Consider the following 19,021-nt stretch of genomic DNA (forward strand, 5'->3'; position numbering starts at 1 on the left):
ACAGTCAAGTTTTATTAAAGCAGATATGCCATTTTCACTTTTGTTTGATTCACCTCAAACTCAAACAGCAGTCAGCCTGCTGCTGTCTATAAAAAAGGAAATCTAATAATCTTAGTTTGTGTATGTAGCCCGAACACCCAAGTAATTTGAATGACACAAAGAAAAATGGGTAAAAAGTGTAATAAATATATATAAAAAAAGATTGAATTCAGGAGCAGGAGAGATAGTTGATCATGAGAGAAAGAGCGTGTAGAGTAATCTGTAATAGAACTAGAGTTGGGGCTGAATAACAGAACCATACACAGAAGAAACTCCGCCCCTTCTCTCCCAGCCTATAACAGCCCACTATGGAGCCCGAGTCCAGAAACAGAAGAGTGTTCTTCCACACCACTACTGCTCTGGACACCCTCTGGCTGTCTCTGTCAACCTGCTTTTAACCTCTATGTACTGGATACTGTCTTGTTGGATACTTTTTCTCACTTCTTTGACACTTTTGCATGGATTACTGATTTAAAAATGCATTCCCAGCTGTTGTTGAATGAATTCAGCCATGGTAAGTTACCTGTTCTTACCTGATTCCACTTTGAACCTTGCTGCTTAATTTGTAACACTTACTAATAAGGTGACACTTATAAGACAGCTGAGACCTTTTCTCCTGGTGTCCTTCTCTCTCTGAGGACATTTAATATAGACACTGAATGTTTCGGCCGATTTATGATGACAGGTTGGGAAGGGTCCCAGAAACGGTGCACACGGACAGCTTCAGGATTTAGGAGTGACAGGAAGGTCCTGGCATGGCTCACTTGTGCATAGCGAAGCTTCAAAACTCTCATAATCAGAAGTGCATCAGTGACGCCTAAACCAGCACAGTTACAATTTACTGCACAGCTCCACTGGGACATCATTAAGTGAATAGATATGACCCCAAGTACACCATAATATAATTATAGGGCTCACAAATCAACTATTTGGTAAGAAGAGCACTGATTCCCCAATAAAACTGTAGACAGCATGTGCTCACAAGCAGTAAACAGAATATGGTACATAGGCGTCCAGCAAGGAGAGTCGTGAGAGGGTGTAGGAGGCTCATTGGACCGTAATAACTGGCTCACTGGATTATGTAAACGATAGATCATGGAACATTCCTCTACGGCTTTATAGTTTTATCAGTAGTTTCTCAGAGACGTTGAACTAGGATGAATCTCTCTGCAGGATGGAGTTGTCAATCATCTGAACATTATGCAGTTAACTGTGATGGTGTCAAGTTGTAGCCCGCTGGTTCATTTAATACGGGCTCCTTTCACAGTGCTTGCAGGTTGACGCCAAGCAGACCTAAGAATTATAAAGTGACTGGCCATTGTGCCCTTTATCAGCCACCCATGATTTCCCCCAAGGGAAATAAAAGCATGTTAAATGGTGTGTAAATGCTTAAAACATTACACGTTTATTTTTGGTGTTGTGTTCATATTGTGAATAGATAATCTTGGTTGTGTGATTCATCTTAATAAGCTTCCAAAGGTGAAAAGGCAAAACCTCACATGTGATTTCTATGAAATGTTGTAATTTTATAAATTTTAGGTTGTGAGCGTTTGTTTTTATTTAAGATGGTCTGGTATCAGAGGGGAGTCATAAACCTCAATGGTTGACGTGTGTGAGGGAGTGACACACCTCAGCTCTTACCCAACACCTACTGTTAACCTTCCACATGCTGCAGGTAGACACAAAGTCCACATTATCACACTACTGGCTTGTGTTTATTTTTATCCTTATTCAAATGAATCCTTCTACAATCACAAAGGTTTAAATGTGTCCTGCATGTGTTGCATGGGTGGATTTGGGCTTCTAGAGCAGCTGACCAAGACGTTAAGTGTGAAACAGGGCTGTGTGAAACTCTTCCTTCATTTAATTTTAATAAGCAGTAATACTACACGTCTCCTTGTTACACAACATTGCTACAGAGAAGGGTGACCTCTTAATATTTCAGTTTTTGTTTTTGAATTATTTTATTTTGACATTTTCTGTTTTTAATTAAACTATACATTTTACTATACAACTATATATATATATATATATATATATATATATATATATATATATATATATATATATATATATATATATATATATATATACCTTTTTATTCATTTAGTTATTTTAATAATTCGAATTAAACTAAACTAAAAACATGGGCTAACCCAGGTGTTGGGTCGGATTTTTACATTCAAAAATTGTAACCCAAAAGTCTGGATTATTCCATATTTGAACCAAAGTTGGGTTGAAAGAACCCAGCATTTCTTAGAGTGTACTCTAAGTCCCCCTTGTATACTGTCCAATATTAAATATCATTAAATAGCCTATGCCATTAATACATAATTACATACATAATCCATAATAAACAGTATATTTTGTATTTATGTTACAGTAATCTATAAAATGTTTTCTGCTGGGATTTAGGACTATAAAACATGTGATATGATGAATAGGGCTCACACATGGCAGTGCTGGTGTCACTCCAAAGCGCAGTCGTAGTGCGGCATACACGAGCACATGGGGATTCACATGCGCGCCTCTGCTTAGGGGCTGCTGATGCTGCGCAGCATCCATCCATTCATTCAGCTCTGGCGCAGGACATAAAGCCCAGTTCTGCCTCATGCAGCTCATTTTAGCTACATTTAGTGTGTTTAAAACGGTGTTGGTTACAGTATCAGCCTGGAGGCTTGTTAGAATCATGGTTTTCAGACAGCTCGTCTGCGGCGACGTTGCAGCATCATCATGCGTCCTGCGGTCAGACCTCTGCTCATAGTCATATGAAGACACTCGGATAATAACCATAACGTGCTTTCTGGAAATAACAGAGACGGAACAGGGAGTGGGAGGCTAATCGACCCAAATGCAGTGAGTAGATTTTAGAACATGCTGTCTGTACATCAGATAAGAACCCATGATGGATGCTGCTGTTAGGCTACAGGCTTCTCTTAAAATGGTCATGGGTAGTTAAGTCAATGATGTTGTTGTGATTGTGAAGATGGATAAACTGCAGACACAGCCTGCATGCTGCAGTAGCTACATGACAGATGAATGAATGAATGAATGAATTCATTCATTCATTAACAAAGTACATAAGTATGTAAGTAAGTAAACCCTGAAAGTCCATCACTGCAGACCCTGAACTATTTGGGGAGTAGTTTTTAATTGCAATAAATCTTGAATGATAGGAACAATGAGATCTGAAGCAGTCTGCTCCTACCGGCAGATCCGGTGTCAGCAGTGACTTATTCATCAACTATTACAGGACAAACTAAACTGACCTGGACAGAACAAAACAATCCTGCTTCATACTCGATAGACGAGAAGAGTAATAATCAGCATCTGGAATTAAACCGCCTTGAAACAACAACTAAAGCAAATAAGAGTAGGTTATGGAACCCTGCACAAGTTCTGCATTGACTCCTAATATGGAACATCACACACAAAATGCTCTTGTGATAACTGTAGGCAACAGATTATTGTTTGTTAAACAGTGAAAAGTAGCCTATTGTTCAGAGGTTTAGGGAAACCTGTGTAAACACATTATTTTTTATTTATTTCATGTGACTAGCCTTTTTTTTATTTTTTAGATGCTTAATAGTTTTAAAAGGATGTATGTGCTACGCAAATATAAATCAAGCTTATTATTATTATAAAATACGGAATGCATAAAATATGAATACTAAAATTTGTTTTAAAATATTTAGTTATAGACCTAACTGTTACAATAGTTTTGTGTTAAACTAAATATTACAAATAAATAAATAAATAAATAAATAGTTGTATTTTTATGTTCTTAGAAGAATTTGAACTAATTATTTGTTGATTTCACAATTCCATGCACAATGTTATAATTTTAAGTTCTTTGGCCCTTCATAGATTTTGTGGTTATTGCAGTGAATTTGAATTGAATGATGAGTTTGAAAACGGCGCGGTTCCCATAGAAATAAAAGAAGCGGGAGGGGTGCTTACTTAGCGTGCAATGCCCATGCGTAGAAACGCTTCACCAGGCTTCATAGAGCAGCTCTTCTCTCGGATGGAAATAGAAACGCGCAATGCGCATGCGTAGCAAGTGCTTATTCAAAGCTGTTCAACACAAGAGCTTCAGACGGCAGTTTGCGAGGGAAGCGCGCTGGTAGCGCACACAAGCCTGACCAAGAACGGTTAGGAATACAATATACATGACACCCGTGAGAAGAGTAAGTACATGTTTTATGTTTTTGCTTTATAAAGGAGCGTGACTGGGGCGTAAGTATGGCTATTTAAGTAGGTTAAATGGTTTATTTTAGCGGCAAAGGGCGGCGCGATGATCAGCCGTGGCACAATAACATTCTTTGTTCAGGTAACGCGTTGAATCGCCTTAAAACATCAAGATTTAACACGTAAATCGTTACACTGACATTGTTTACTCTTATGTAAGACATTGATATGGTTATAGAGAGTTTTATTTCACAATAACCTGGGTTATTAATATTTTTAAAACGGTTTTAAGGTGACAATGTTTATGTGTGTCCTGTCGTTTTTTATTGTTCGTTTTATTTTAACATCAGTTTTATAGTGTTTTTTTTTTTACATTTGGGGTTCCTATTGTTTTTACTGGGATATTGATTGTGTTGTATAGTTTTTTTAATTGAAACAGTGTTTTGACTCCGAGCCGGTTCAGTTTTAGCTTTAGCGTAGAAACGTACGTTAGCCCGACGGCAAAATGGAGGTCCAAAAATGACCAATATAACCATAAAAACACATCCTGATCAACTGTAATCTTTACAGGGCGGCAATATAAACAATCCACGTATATACAATACGATAGTGTGTTTCTTTTTTTCCCCCCTTTTTTCTTTTGCATCGTTATTGTATTCTGTTCAAATTCTAACACCATTTACTGTAATGTTTAATTATTTACTAATTTCTTTAGTTATTCCTGGACAGCCTTAATATATTTACTTTGAGTGTTGAATGTTGTCATGGTTGTGTTTAATGGAGTTTATGTGGTAGATCCAAAACATGTAGTTGGTTTCTAACACCCTTTCACTTTATCATTTGTTTAAATATGACTTATAGGTGTTGGTTTAATATAAGTACTTGACTCATTAAGTGTTTCTTTGCTTGCTCCTTAACAAAATGGTTGGCAGCCGGTCGGCCATCATTTCCCTCACACACTACTGCAACGTGGCTGAATCACCCCCCAACCCTTGTGACTTCAGACACTGACTGGGACCCATGTTAATCCATTACATGTGTGTTACGATCACTGGGGTATCTTACAGTCTGAGGAGGAGAAACAGGAACCATGACATCAGATAGTGTAGATGTGTCAGAGTTGGGGTTTCATGAACAAACACACTCACCCAAGAGGGCTGTCATGAGTGTGTACCGGAGCAATTTTTTTGGGAAAGTTCAGAACTGAATAAGTGGTCCTCATTCTTTGTGTAGGCTACTTGTGGTCTTGTGTTTTTATATCCTCTCCTTAGAAAAGAGGAAGCATATTTCTGAAGTGCTCGTAGCGAATGGCATTCTAATTTGAGTTTTGGTCTTCCGACTTGTGGTACAATGCTAATCGCTTGTTTTGTGCTCTGTTTTGCAGGGAATCCCAGTGTAAAATGGAGGATAGTTTTGATTGCGACTGCGGTGAGCTGGAGCCACCTGATCACTGAGAAGAAATCATCTCTCTGAGATCATCAACCCTTTCTGTTTCACAACATCAGGTGCTTTATACAAAGAAAAAAAAAATAGTCGATTTATCACCATTAACTTGGACCGTTAGTAATGCTGCTGCTCAGGGCCGTTCATACACTGAAAACTTCTGCACTGTGACGATGGTTTTATAGGTGATGATTTATTTCAGTTACGTTCAGAGATATTTGATTGGCCTCCAAATTCATTCCATTTAACGCTGAAATTGAAAGAAAAATCTCCCAGAAACGACATTTAAAAAGCTGCTAAGAAGTGCTGTGGATGATGAATACGCTGTAACAGTCACTCGGGGGAAAACACTCAAGTCTTCGTAGGCTTGAGTGTTTGTCTCGTCTTTTTCGTTGTTAAGTTAGGTTTGCCTTTCTCAATTAGCTCTAGTAGTTGCAACTCAAAATCAGCTGCATATCAGTTCAATCCGAAATCCTTCCTGCTATAATATCTGCACAGAGTTGCTCTTGTAGACCGCAAAATGGCAGAGAAATTTGAAAGCCTTATGAACATTCACGGCTTCGACCTGGGCCCGCGCTACATGGACCTGAAGCCTCTGGGCTATGGGGGCAATGGACTGGTCTTTTCCGCCGTCGACACCGATTGTGACAAGAGGGTCGCTGTGAAAAAGATTGTCTTAACCGACCCTCAAAGCGTCAAACATGCACTGCGCGAAATCAAGATCATTCGCAGACTCGATCACGACAACATCGTGAAGGTGTTTGAAACGCTGGGGCCCAGTGGCCGGAGGCTCACAGAGGACGTGAGCTCTCTGACGGAGGTCAACTCCGTGTACATCGTACAGGAGTACATGGAAACCGACCTCTGTAAAGTACTGGAACAAGGCTTGTTGTCCGAAGATCACGCACGGCTCTTCATGTACCAACTGTTGCGAGGACTCAAATACATCCACTCTGCAAACGTGCTTCACCGAGACCTGAAGCCTGCCAACCTCTTCGTCAACACTGAGGACCTGGTGCTGAAAATCGGGGACTTTGGACTTGCCCGTATCATGGACCCCCACTATTCCCATAAGGTATTTCATTTTTTTCTTTCTCATGTTTATATCTTTCAGGGTTTGAAGTAGGGCTGCACGATGTGTTGTTTAAGCATCGATATCGCGATGTACAAATCCACGATAGTCACATCGCAGGATGTGAGATGTAGGCTGTCGTAGTTGATCCGTTATTCATTAACTGTATGGGCCAAAGAGCGCGCGCGCGAGAGAGCGTGAGCGCGCGGCCTGCGACACACTAGATGCATGGCGCAAGCGTCTCAGCTGCGTGTAGTGTCCGTGTTTAATTCGCCTCCCATGTTAACAGGTTAGAGCTTGCAGACTGCCTGCGTGAGACGTGCGGAAAACACGTGCATGCTAGAAATAGAGCCAACGCCTATTTATATTACACCAATTAAAATTGCCTGAGAGAGAGAGCGCGCGCGCAAAGCGAGCCCCGGCCGCATGCTCAATGTCTTCAAACAACACGAGCGCTGTCTTGCTCTCTCTCCCTCGCGCATATTAATCAATTGACACGATGGTGTCGATGTTTAAATCATTTAAAATGAGAATGTAAGTGTGCTCACCCCATTTTTGTTTGTAAGAATTTTTCATATCACAATATATATTGCAGAAAAATAAAATATCGCAATGTAAATTTTTTCCCAATATCGTGCAGCCCTAGTTTGAAGTCTGTTTTATGTCATTGAAAACCATACAGATGGCTTCTTTGGTGTTTGGCTGAGCTATGAATGAGATTTCCTTCCATTCAATGATTCGACGTATCAGGAAGTAAACAGTTGTTCCTGTTTCCCTGTCCTTGAAATGACCCGAATTCCTATTTCTGTCACCCTTTTCTGTATGTTAAAAGTCAGTATAGTTCCTGCATATTTCGGAAGTCGACCCGGACACTCCAGAAATGGTATGAAAGAATGATACAGCTGTTCCTTTATGAATCAGGAGTTGAATATCCAGTGTATCTTCAAATCATGAGTGGGATGTTGAATAATTCTGCTGTCGACTTTTCTGTTAATGTTCTCTCATTAGTTCCTTTGCTTGCACAGTTCAGTTGTGTGTGTGGTTTTACAAGTATGTAGTGGAGAGGTGATTTCACTGGCTGATGTTGGGGGATGTGGCTGGATCCAAGCATACACGTGTCTCAAATTTGTAATCGTTTCTCTTCTGTGGGCTCACATGATCCATATGCCAGCCAGATCTTCTCTCACACACGTATTCAGAGGCCTCCTTCAGAGCCTTTTAGAGAGAGAGAGAGCTGTTCCTGCTTCAGATCTATGAATAGCTGCTGTCTCTCCCCCGCATGTACACTGCTGGTCTGGGTTTGTTCTACAAGGAACAAGAAAATTGTGAGACGATATCAGGCTCTGGTCCTCTAATTACGGAGTCAACTGCTTTACTGACGTGTGAAAACTTGCTTAAGTTTGAGAATGGAAAGTTTATGGGTATAAAAAACGAGAGTGTGGAAAAATTCAGAATAAGATTTAAAATTGCATCACGTGTCAAAAAATCTGTTGTGAAAACAAGATATTACAGTCACTGTTTAATGTTTATTTCAGCAGTGGCTTTGAGTAGAAACATAATTATACATAATTATCATGTAAAGTTGTATAAACTTCATTTGAACAGTTCAGACAGTTACAACTTGTAAATTTGATTGCTTATTAAATAATTTATTAAACTTTCTATTTGGTTTTCAGCTATAAGAAAATATTATTTTCCCACAGTTTTCTTGTGGAAGCATTCTTACTCTTGCCGTTTTAAGTATTATTATTTTTTTTTTTTTTTTTTTTTTTTTTTTGTACTTGCACAGTAGTTTTACCAGCTTGTTAATTTTCATTCACAACAGCACAGTGAATTTCAGAATGTAGGTCATGAAATGCTTATGATGATGTTATCCATCTATGTGAATGATTTATGTTCCTTGTGTGTTTTAATTTTGTGTGGAGTCTGTCTCCTTTACATTCCAGAAAGGCAACTATCTTTAATAGCTTAACTTGTCTGTTTCTCATAGTGATCATAAATAACCTTTAGACATACAGATATAAGGAAAATGTGAATATTCTGATTAGGGTGTTGAAATGACACAAGTCTGCTCAAAAGAGGCATATGTAGGGCTAACACATTTGCACATACACCGTCCGAACACAACCAGATTTACATATTAGGAAATTCATGTTTATGTTAACATTATCGCTAATTTCATAGAAAAAGTCATGTTTTTGTAAAGAGGTTGACTCTCTCACACTTTGCTTTATCCATTCCTCTTTTTTTTTTCTTCTTCTTTTTGCTGCAGACTTGTCAAACTGCTGTGCTCACATTTGCTGACCTGTTTAAGCAGTTTTGTGCATTTGTAAAACGACCCTTTTCTGCAGTCAGCACTTCAGTGGTGGTTTATGGAGGTTTGTGGGAATCAAACCTCAGCCATTTCACTCTCTAGCTTTATATTCATGAGCTTTTTTCCCCTCATGCGTTGTCTTTTTTCTTTTCTTTTTTTTTTCTCTCGTTGCATTCCTTAGAATGTATTGCTACAAGATTTAAGACATCCCCCCCCCCATTTATATACAAAAGATGCCACTTATTTTGTTAAAAGACAATTTATTCTTGTATCATGACCAATTAACATTAACGTCAGATGTGGCTATCACATGTTGTACTTTTTCAGTGAATGAAGGCAATCCAGTTAAGTTTTTAAAATGGCCCGCATCCAGTAGGACGGGGGTTCAGTCCATGCAAATGGGGTCATTTTTGAAGGCCTAATTATGATCTAGCTTCAAGCTATAATTTAGACAGGCTGTTGTTTAAGAACTAAACATAAGCTAAGATCACAGTGACTGAAAAATCATTGTTTGGAACATGGCAGTACTAGTCAGGGCTGGGAGAAAGTGTAATTAGAGAATGTTTGAACGAGGTTTTCTCAGACCTGGAGAGGTAATGATTCACCCGTGACTGGAAGCTTTAACTTGAACCCCTCCACATCCACAACATGCTTTGTGTATGGAAGAAAGCAATAGGATTTTTTTCCCCAAGATTTGTATGGTGATTTATTCTGTAATTTTGAAGGTCATTTTATTTAGTTTTTTGTTCTTGCAACTTTTTCAGAAGAAAACTTGCTGTACCAATGGCAAGTGATCTTTTTAAATGGGACGTTTTCTCACTGTTTGGATAATTCAATATTGGATTGTCTACTCCCATACATGGGTAGCAGTTGTCTAAGACAGCATCCTAACTATAATGGAACCTCATAAGCCACTAATTTGGAATGCTCTACATTGGAAGAAATTCTGTTTGTCATACAAATAGTGTTTATTATGTGAAGCGTAATGAAGTAAAGAGACGGTTCAGTTAAATTTGATGGGAGTTTGGCTTTTTTTTTTTTTTGCCAATCAGACTGCTGATTGGTCAGAGAATCGTCACTATTCACTGCGTCATCATTGCACGCGCCAGATGGAGTATCCTGAATAACCCCGCCAGCGGTGTTTCGTTTCGCTGCCCTCAGCCTCTCTAGAAACAACGTTTGTCATCTTGCTGTGAGAAACCGCCACATCCCGAGGATCCAAAACACTGTGTGTCGCGTAGAATATGACATCATGGCAGTTTCCTGCTACGTTGCTATGACGACCAGGTACTATTGTGGAGGTACTATCTGCAATGGAAAACGGAGCGAAAAGCGAGCTGAGCTGAGGTGAGTCGAATCCAGTTGAGTGGGTACTGGTAATGGAAAAGCACCATTAGAGGACAATCAACGTTATCAACTGGCTCCCCTGGTGCATGTTCTGTTGCAGAGTGAAAAACAATGTATAAAAGAAGAAAATTGGTGATGTTCTCTGCTTTCATGGCATGTTTGTGGCTGCTAAGTTTCAGCTATAGAAGCATGAAACATCCGGTAGGTGACACTTGCTCTCTCTCATTGGCTATCATGGGGATCATGTCAGAGGCAGCCTGATCAATTAGGATCAGTCTCGATCGGGAGCAGATACATAATCCTGAAGACACCACACAATAGAGGATTTTTTGCAGCCCACCCCCCGATTGTTTGGGGATGCGATTTAAAATTGTCTAGTGTGCAGCCAGCCTTAGGTTAAGTTCTGTCCATGATTAGTCAGAGAAAAAAAAATGGTAGAAGTGTAGAACGTGGGCTTGTAAAATATTGTGAGAGGAACCTTGTATTGAAGGGCAGCTGCTTATTTTTAGAGGATCTTTTTTTTTCTTGAGCTGGTCTGCTCTAGAAATCCGAGACTGTCTGAGGAATGTTTGGAATTCACGTGCAGAGTGGATCAACCCTCTACTTTCCCTCCTTCACTTCCCCCTCTCCTCTTTTCTCTTTGTCTGTGTTGGAAGAAAACCCGAATCCAGAGAGCTTAGCCAAGTCCCGCTTTTGATGCTAGCGTGTGTCATTGGGTTCTGACTTGGGTTTCTGCCTCATCTCTGCAGCTGTTTGAGGTTTTAGAGTTTGTGTGAAGTTACCAGAGGCTGCCATACACACACACTGGGCTGAAAAGGGGCTCCTCTGTTAAATGTGGTGACTGGACAGTAATGACTTTTAGAGGCATAAATTTGGCCTGGATTGTTTCTTACTCCCCTCAGCTGTTTTTCTCACATTGACATTTTACAGGGAAGCTCTGAAACCAGTCTGAACTGACTCCATCACCAGACTTTGACCTACTTTTGTTGCCTCCGATGACCTTAGAACTGAAATGGAATATTATTTGTATTCACCCTGTGTTCTCATATGGAAGAACAAAAAGAAAGGAGATGCTAATTCCTTTGTGAAGAAGAAAAAAAAACGTTTTTTTTTTCAGATTTCAAATGGTGTAGGATGAGTTAAGTTCCCGATTTATGAGCAGTAGTAATGATTGCCTTCAGAAACTCCGATAAATATGAGCTGTGATGAAATCTGTCAATTATGTGTGACATTTAGCCTATACTTCTTGCTGGTTGGTTTGAAGCTCCTCCCACAGTTTGCATGAGTCATATACCACCTCATGCCACCAGTGAGGGTGGATTTATTTAACATTCAAATGAGTTGCCTAAAATGTGTCATGACTTGTTAGGTTTGACGGCTGGCACGTATATATTTGAATACGTTGCATGATATTCGATATCCGTTCGAATTTGATTTTTCTCAAAAGTGACGGCCCTACTGTATTTTAATCAAGATCCAAATAGTTTTTAATCTAAATTATATGATTTGAATTTTGAAATCTCAAGCAAGAACAGAACTGCAGACAGAACTTTCAGGAAATAAACAATTTTGATTTTTATTTATTTGATAGTTCACCCCAAAATTTTAATTGTCATAAGTTACACACCCTCATGTCATTACAAACCTGTGTGAGTTTCTTTCTTATGATGAACACAAAATAAGAATTCCATAGTAGGGAAAGAAATACTTTGGTAGTCAATGGGGGGGCCATCAACTGTTTGATTATAAATATACTTAAAAATATCATCTTTTATGTTCAACATAAAAACTGATACAGGTTTAGAACAACATGAGGGTGAGTAAATGACAATTATTTTTTATGAACTATTCCTTTAAGTTGCCGCTTTTTAGAATAATCACTAAGCCATATCACATTTTTTGTTTGATTAATCATGCAGTATTTTAATACATCAAATCCAGCTGTATGTTAAGAGTTATGCTATTGCTCTTTAAAGAGGTTGTACTCCGATGCCATATCACATGTTTAATTACATGTCGTCTTTACAGTTGTTTGTTTTTTCTTTTTGGATTGGGGTAAGGTGTGGTGTCTTTAGAAAGATTAGGTTTAAATTTAATCCTTTAGCAGGATCTTATTTTTATTTTTTAAAATAGTAAAAATGTAAAATAATGTAGCCCTATTTGGATGGGACTAGTTTTATAGGGGGTTGTTAGAGAAATGTGTGTTTCATTTTCAATTCAATTGTGTTTTTCTCGAACAACCTCTGTAATAATTCCAGAGCAAATTATCTACTTTTTTCAGCAAACTCATTGATCCTCTGAGAAAACTAATCCCGTCCGAATGGTGATGTCTGTGACTGCCGGTGGGTTTTTTTTTTTTCACAGCGTGTTTCCTTGTGTGTTTTGGCCAATGTGAATGTACCAAAATTTATGTTTTTTATTAAAATTAAACATGGGTTTACTACAAATAAATAAACTTACTAAATTTAAAAATTAAAGTAACCACACATTTACATGGTTTTGCTACTAGCTTTACCATGCTATTTGTAGTAAAACTGATTATACTAAATGGTAATCAATCCGAATGACTATAGCCTGCGCAATGCATTTGTACAGGGCGCCTGATCTCTGAAATGCCCGGATGTACAAAACAGACCCTTCCGCCTCTGTAATAAAAACTGAGATGTTAGTCCTGTCTGAATTGGTACATGAAAATCACAGTCGTCAGGTGATAAGGATCGAAACTCAAACGTAGTCTAGAAAACTAGTCCCGTCCGAATAGGGCTTTTGAGTAGAATGTGATCTGAATGTTGGTAATCTACTTCCAGGTAATCTGCTCTCATTGCATTATGTAACCCTGCACAAGACCTTTTATGAAGAAACTATGACTGGTAATTGTTTTGTAATCCTTTAAGTTGGTGTTCTTCCAAGCATTTTGCTGTTTTAAGAGGGAGTGAAAGGACACTGAGGTCAGGTCATGGTGAGAAATGATTTCTCTTTGTCATGCTCTGACGGTATTTGTTGCTCCTGAAAAGGTTTTTCAGTGGTCAATTGTGAACATATGGTCTGCTGTAATCTGGTTTTAATAGCTTGACACACACCCTGAAAAGAACACGACCATGGAGTCAAAAATAGCCCTCACATTGAACTGTTGGGAAAATACTGGCCTCAAGAATCACAAGACTTTGTTTGTTTTGGCCACTGGATGTGTACACTGAGTTTGTGTGAGGGTGTTTAGTATGAACGGTGACCCATTCTAGCAGATTGGTGTCACTGACTTGTCTGTCTGCCGTTGTGTCAGGCATAAAACGGATTATCCAGGTTCTTGTCCAGAGGAACTGCTTATTTGTTTTGATCTGTCTGTCTGTCTGTGTGTCCATTTGTGTCATCCTTTAGTCATTGTCTCTCTGTTTGTCCTTCAGATGTTTCTTGGAGGAAATTTTGCATCTTAGGGTACAGCTGTAGACCGATTTGTCTTTTCAGCTAAAGTCTAGATGTTAAACCTTACCATGTGTTGGAGCTGGTAACCCTGCTTTAGTCAGGAATGTCTAGTACTGCTATCCAGTGTTTTGTACATGCATTGTGCTTGACCTCGTCAATGAATGAAATGAGTTGAGCAACGTGAATTATTAAATGCGCAAGCAGTAGGGTGTGTTATGTCACAATATATGTGTGTGTGTGAATCACAGTTTCTGCAAGTCTTTAAAGGATGTTTTGTAACTGCAGTTTTATTGGCAATGATCTTTGGGTGACACTGGTTATAAGAAATGTTCCTTTATCTCCCATAGGGGCATCTGTCTGAGGGACTGGTCACTAAATGGTATCGTTCTCCTCGTCTGCTACTTTCCCCAAATAACTACACCAAAGCCATTGACATGTGGGCCGCAGGGTGCATCTTTGCTGAAATGCTGACTGGAAAAACTCTATTTGCAGGTATTAAAGTGTGTTGTATGTCTAAATTAGTCCTATAATCTTGTGTTATAGTAGTTTGTCTTTCTTTTATTCTGCTTCTTTTTTTTTTTTTTTTTCTTTGTGATGCTATCTTATCTTGCACATAAGTTCATGTAGCTGAAGGTAATTTCCTGTATTCTTAGTGTATTCTAATGAAATAGGACAAGGTGTTTTATTTCTTTTCTTTTGTATAAGTAAAAGAGAGAAGTGGTTTCTGTGAACTCAAACATTTGGAAACTGGGGCAGAACTGTTTTAATGCAATTTAATGGATTGTAAGTTTAGGCCCAGCTGGTTAAAAGGGTTGTCACTACCACGGAAAATCTGAATTTTAATTGTGAGCTCAGTCTCTCTAGATTTATTTTAACAAGTGCTTATCCAGCAATCCTGTCCAAATGGGAGAGTGGTGGAAATGTATTATTCAAATGCCGTTGGGACTCTTGAGATTAATATTAACCCTCAGCCTTGCCAAACTCAAACATGCACACTAACTAGGCCAGTGTCTTTGAGTATACAAATGTCTCTTGTGTCAATATTGGCAGTGCAATTTCCTTGACACAGTTTCTGAATCAAACATTTTTATGTGTGCGCAGGAGCTCACGAGCTGGAACAGATGCAGCTGATTCTGGAATCCATTCCGGTAGTCCATGAGGAAGACAGAATGGAGCTCCAAAGTGTAATACCTGTCTTTATCAAGAACGACATGTCAGAACCACACACGCCACTTGCCAAGTTATTGCCCGGTGTCAGCCCTGAGGGTTAGTTGAATTTTTACAGAATACATTTAAATTAATAGAAACTTCATTTTATAGAATCTTAAATTCATTGAAACCTGCACACTCCCTTACATAGGGTTCTGTAATTTCAGAAAATTATCTCTGTTCTGTTACTCTCTATACTAAACCAGAGTTGGCAGTCTAATCTCAAATATTATTGTTAATTTGTTCACTGTAGCCTTGGATTTTCTGGAGAAGATCTTGACGTTTAACCCCATGGACCGGCTCACTGCGGAAGAGGCTCTTGCTCACCCATACATGAGTGATTACTCCTTCCCTTTAGACGAACCAGTGTCCTTGCACCCCTTCCACATCGAGGATGAGGTGGATGACATCTTGCTTATGGATGAGAGTCACAGTCACATCTACAACTGGGAAAGGTGAGCCTCGCCTAATGGTGGAAATTCTAGTATTAGTTCATCAGTCTATGTGGTCATGAGTTTTAGAGCAGAAACGGTGTAAAGAAACCAGTTCTCCTGCCATCTTGCCAATGCCATAATTGTTTTGTTTGTCCTTGACACTGTAGGTACCATGAAAGTCAGTTTTCTGATCAAGACTGGAACTTGCACAGCACCCATGAACTGGAAGACGTGCAGCGTGATCCTCGGGCTATGTCAGATGTCACGGACGAGGAGGAGGTCCAGATCGATCCACGGAAATACATGGATGGGGAATGTGAGAAGTTCCTAGAGGATCCATCGTTCGATCTTCCACCAGAGCGCTCGTGGCAACAAGAAGATCACCATGAGAACAAATACTGCGACCAGGAGTGCAGCTACACTTGCAACTACAAAGCGGTGTCCCCGTCCTACCTGGACAATCTGATCTGGAGGGACAGTGAGGTGAATCACTACTATGAGCCCAAACTCATCATTGACCTCTCCAATTGGAAAGAACAGCAAAGCAAAGAGAAGAACGACAAAAAAGGCAAGACCAAGTGTGAGAAGAACGGACTGGTCAAAGCCCAGATCGCCCTGCAAGAGGCATCTCAGAACCACTGCATTGCCGAGAAGGATCGCGAACAGGAAAAACACCAGAACCACAACCAGGGCTTCGACTTTGATTCATTTATCGCCAGCACCATCAAAATGAGCCTTCAGCCAGAATCTGATGACGTTGACCTCCTGAATGAGTTGAACACCTCCGTTTCCCAGCTGGACACCCGTGCTCCTTGCGGCTTCATGTCCAAATCCATCAGTCAGGAGAAGGAAGAGAAGTGTCTAGTCAACCTGGCGCAGCTCGGCGTCCGAGCACCCTGTCCTTGGGAGAGTTTCACGGACAGTGACGTTACCGAGAGCAGCATAATCGACGAGGCTTGCTGGGACGTCCGCAAAGACGAGCAGCTCCAGAAGGAGAACAGCAGCTGCCAGAGCAGTTACTTAGACCGCCTCTTCAACAAGCGCGAGGAGGTGGAGTCTGAGATCCCCGAACCTGTCGAGGAGTCCGCTCTGGAGGATGACTTCATATCCTGCGGCGGTGAAATCGTCTTTAACATGCAGCTGGAGTCTCTGGCCATTCCGAGGTTCGAGGGAGCGGGTGACATTCCTCTGAAGTCCATCCAGGCAACGTTAACGCCCTCTGCTGTTAAGCGCTCCCCACAAATCGCCCATAAAACCTACAGCAGCATTTTCAAGCATTTAAATTAAACAATCCACCCCGTTCAAGCAGAGTCCAACGTATTTTTATAGTTATGCATTTCTGTACTTGAATAGTTTTTTTTTTACACACATGGTTACTTTTTGAGGAAACATTTCTTTTTTTTTTCTTTTTTAAGCCTGGATTAAATGTTAATTCCGTTCATATATTCATCCAAAGTGCTGGACTGTTTTCCCTCACATTAAATGTTTTTGCCCTCTAATTTTCAGTTTCAACTCCGATATTATATATATTTAAAAAGAAACTTAACGCCATGACATTTGCACACAGGGTACTGTAGATTCAGAAACATATTACGGAAAGACAGAGGAACGACTGTTCAGTAGTGAAATAGTTGGTTTATACATTTGCAAGCAAAGGAATAGAGAAAAAGAGGGCAGAATAATGCACTAACCGTGTGAGAGACGCTGTCACTGATATCATATGACCTTCTGACTGACATCCAATAGGACTGACTTTCTCTTCCTGTTGTTTTTAATTAAGGCTAATGTATAGACTTGACCTTTTCCACCTTTCCGTTTAAAAGCAGAGCCTTTTTGTAATTTTGATCATACTGTAAACTTCCTCAAACGTGATGCCAGCACAGCAAGCATTAACCATAGGTTTGCGATGCGTTAGCTGTAGGTTTGTAAAGGCGTTATCTACCTCAAGGTAACAGCAGAAGGTTCTGTCTCTCAACTGTAGTGCTTTAAAGAAACACATGCCCTTTCATCGATGTAGTGCACAACAATTTTTACTTTACATTTTGCATTTGCCACAGTGAAGTGTTAAGATCATTATTTATTTTAAGCAAATGTAAGATATTTATTTTAAGAACGTTGTATTTTTTCAGTATGAGGCATTGGACTTCCATTCTGGTCTGTTTTGGCGCGCTGTGTTTGTTTAGCTGTGGATTATCACTTATCCGTTTGAGTTGTACAGAAATTCATGATGTTGTCCCAAGTTCAACCATTTGTTTTCATAAGGAATCACCTTAAGGAATTTTTTATTTTATTTTATTTTTTAAACCTGTAGGTGCTTTGTATGAGTGGGATACTGCTTTATGGCATTTTATGCGCCTAAAAGTCTTAATTTATATATATAAAATTGTTAGAAATTGTGCATGGAAGAAAACCAATGGAAGGTACATTTAAAATGAAGTTAATGGTGAAGTATATTGTATTAGTCATTAATTTTATTTTAATTGTATGTTTTTATGAACTTTTTTTTTTTTTTTTCAAGTGAGCATGGTTGAATTAGGCTCATATATAGCATGTAGAACAGGTGTTTTTTTTTGTTTGTTTTTTTTTGAAGGGGGGGGGGGTAATTTTGCCTTTAAATGCTGGCTTCATTCTGTTATCATTGGTTCCACTGTAAAATAACTTCAATAAAATGGCCAGCAAGTGAATCACTGTGACCTCTCCTTTTGTTTATTTTTTATGAGTGGGAAAGTACACATGGGTACAGTTCAGAAGAGGGATTTCCCTTTTGTTAGTTTACACCTGTTGATCTAACCAGTCGTTATTTCCTGCATGTTTGTGGAATGTTTCATGAGATTATTCTAGTGCCAATAATGCTATCACATGATGTGATCTAAAAGATGTCTCATTTTTGAATCTTCCAATGTTTTTTTCCTTATACACAAGGATATGGAGGAAAAGGAAACAAGTAAGGTCATAAATATTGTTCAGATGCAACCTATTGTGAACCTGGTCCCTCCAGTCCAGTGGAAACCAAAATACTATGACAGCAGCCAGCTAAGAAACTACATGCAATGAAAGATGTTGTCAAGCTAAACTCACGTTCTGAAGTCTGATAAATTGTTTAGAGTGGACTGGACAAGGACTATTTGAAATTAACCAGTGAAACAACTTGAAGGTCTACCTCTTAACTAATATTGTCTTACAATTTGACTGAGATTGCTAAAATTTTCTACATATATTTCACAACCAATATCACAGGATCACATTTACCATTCCATTTCCGAGCAAGGACCACACAACAAACAAGGTATGGAATAGTTAATTGAACCAGATGTTGGGGAAGAATAGAAAGAGGATGAAGGGGTAGATGGAATGAGATGATGGTCAGGTTGATCAGGGCATCTAAAACCATTAGCATCCCGCTCAAAAGTGACCAAAGTATCTTTTTTTTTTCCTATTTAAAACTTTACTCTTTTGTAGTTGTATTGTGTTCTAAGACCGACGGAAAATTAAAAGTTGCGGTTTTCTAGGCCGATATGGCTAGGAACTATACCCTCATTTCGGCATAATAATCAA

At 39.3% G+C, this 19,021-nt stretch overlaps 1 protein-coding gene across 2 annotated transcripts; it reads left to right on the forward strand.

Annotated features, from left to right (window-relative positions):
• Positions 1–358: 358 nt before the first annotated feature.
• LOC127977329 (mitogen-activated protein kinase 6-like) lies at positions 359–18,150 on the forward strand. 2 transcript variants are annotated; one of them, XM_052582190.1, is made up of 6 exons: positions 359–553; positions 5,612–6,745; positions 14,171–14,315; positions 14,925–15,089; positions 15,286–15,487; positions 15,634–18,150. In XM_052582190.1, exons 2-6 carry the CDS (start codon positions 6,191–6,193, stop codon positions 16,751–16,753), a joined length of 2,187 nt encoding a protein of 728 aa, XP_052438150.1. In that variant the 5' UTR covers positions 359–553; positions 5,612–6,190; the 3' UTR covers positions 16,754–18,150. The 2 variants fall into 2 exon arrangements, with proteins under 2 accessions (XP_052438150.1, XP_052438149.1); XM_052582189.1 differs by lacking the exon at positions 359–553 and adding an exon at positions 4,010–4,226.
• The last annotated feature ends 871 nt before the right edge of the window (positions 18,151–19,021 follow it).

The sequence above is a fragment of the Carassius gibelio genome, chromosome B18 (assembly GCF_023724105.1).
Source record: "Carassius gibelio isolate Cgi1373 ecotype wild population from Czech Republic chromosome B18, carGib1.2-hapl.c, whole genome shotgun sequence".
NCBI lineage: Eukaryota > Metazoa > Chordata > Actinopteri > Cypriniformes > Cyprinidae > Carassius > Carassius gibelio.

Coding starts and splice junctions, on each gene's coding strand:
- LOC127977329 (XM_052582190.1), top strand. CDS start 6,191: ATGGCAGAGAAATTTGAAAGCCTTATGAACATTCACGGCTTCGACCTG. Junction 6,746..14,170: donor ACCCCCACTATTCCCATAAG/GTATTTCATTTT, acceptor TATCTCCCATAG/GGGCATCTGTCTGAGGGACT. Junction 15,488..15,633: donor CACATCTACAACTGGGAAAG/GTGAGCCTCGCC, acceptor TTGACACTGTAG/GTACCATGAAAGTCAGTTTT.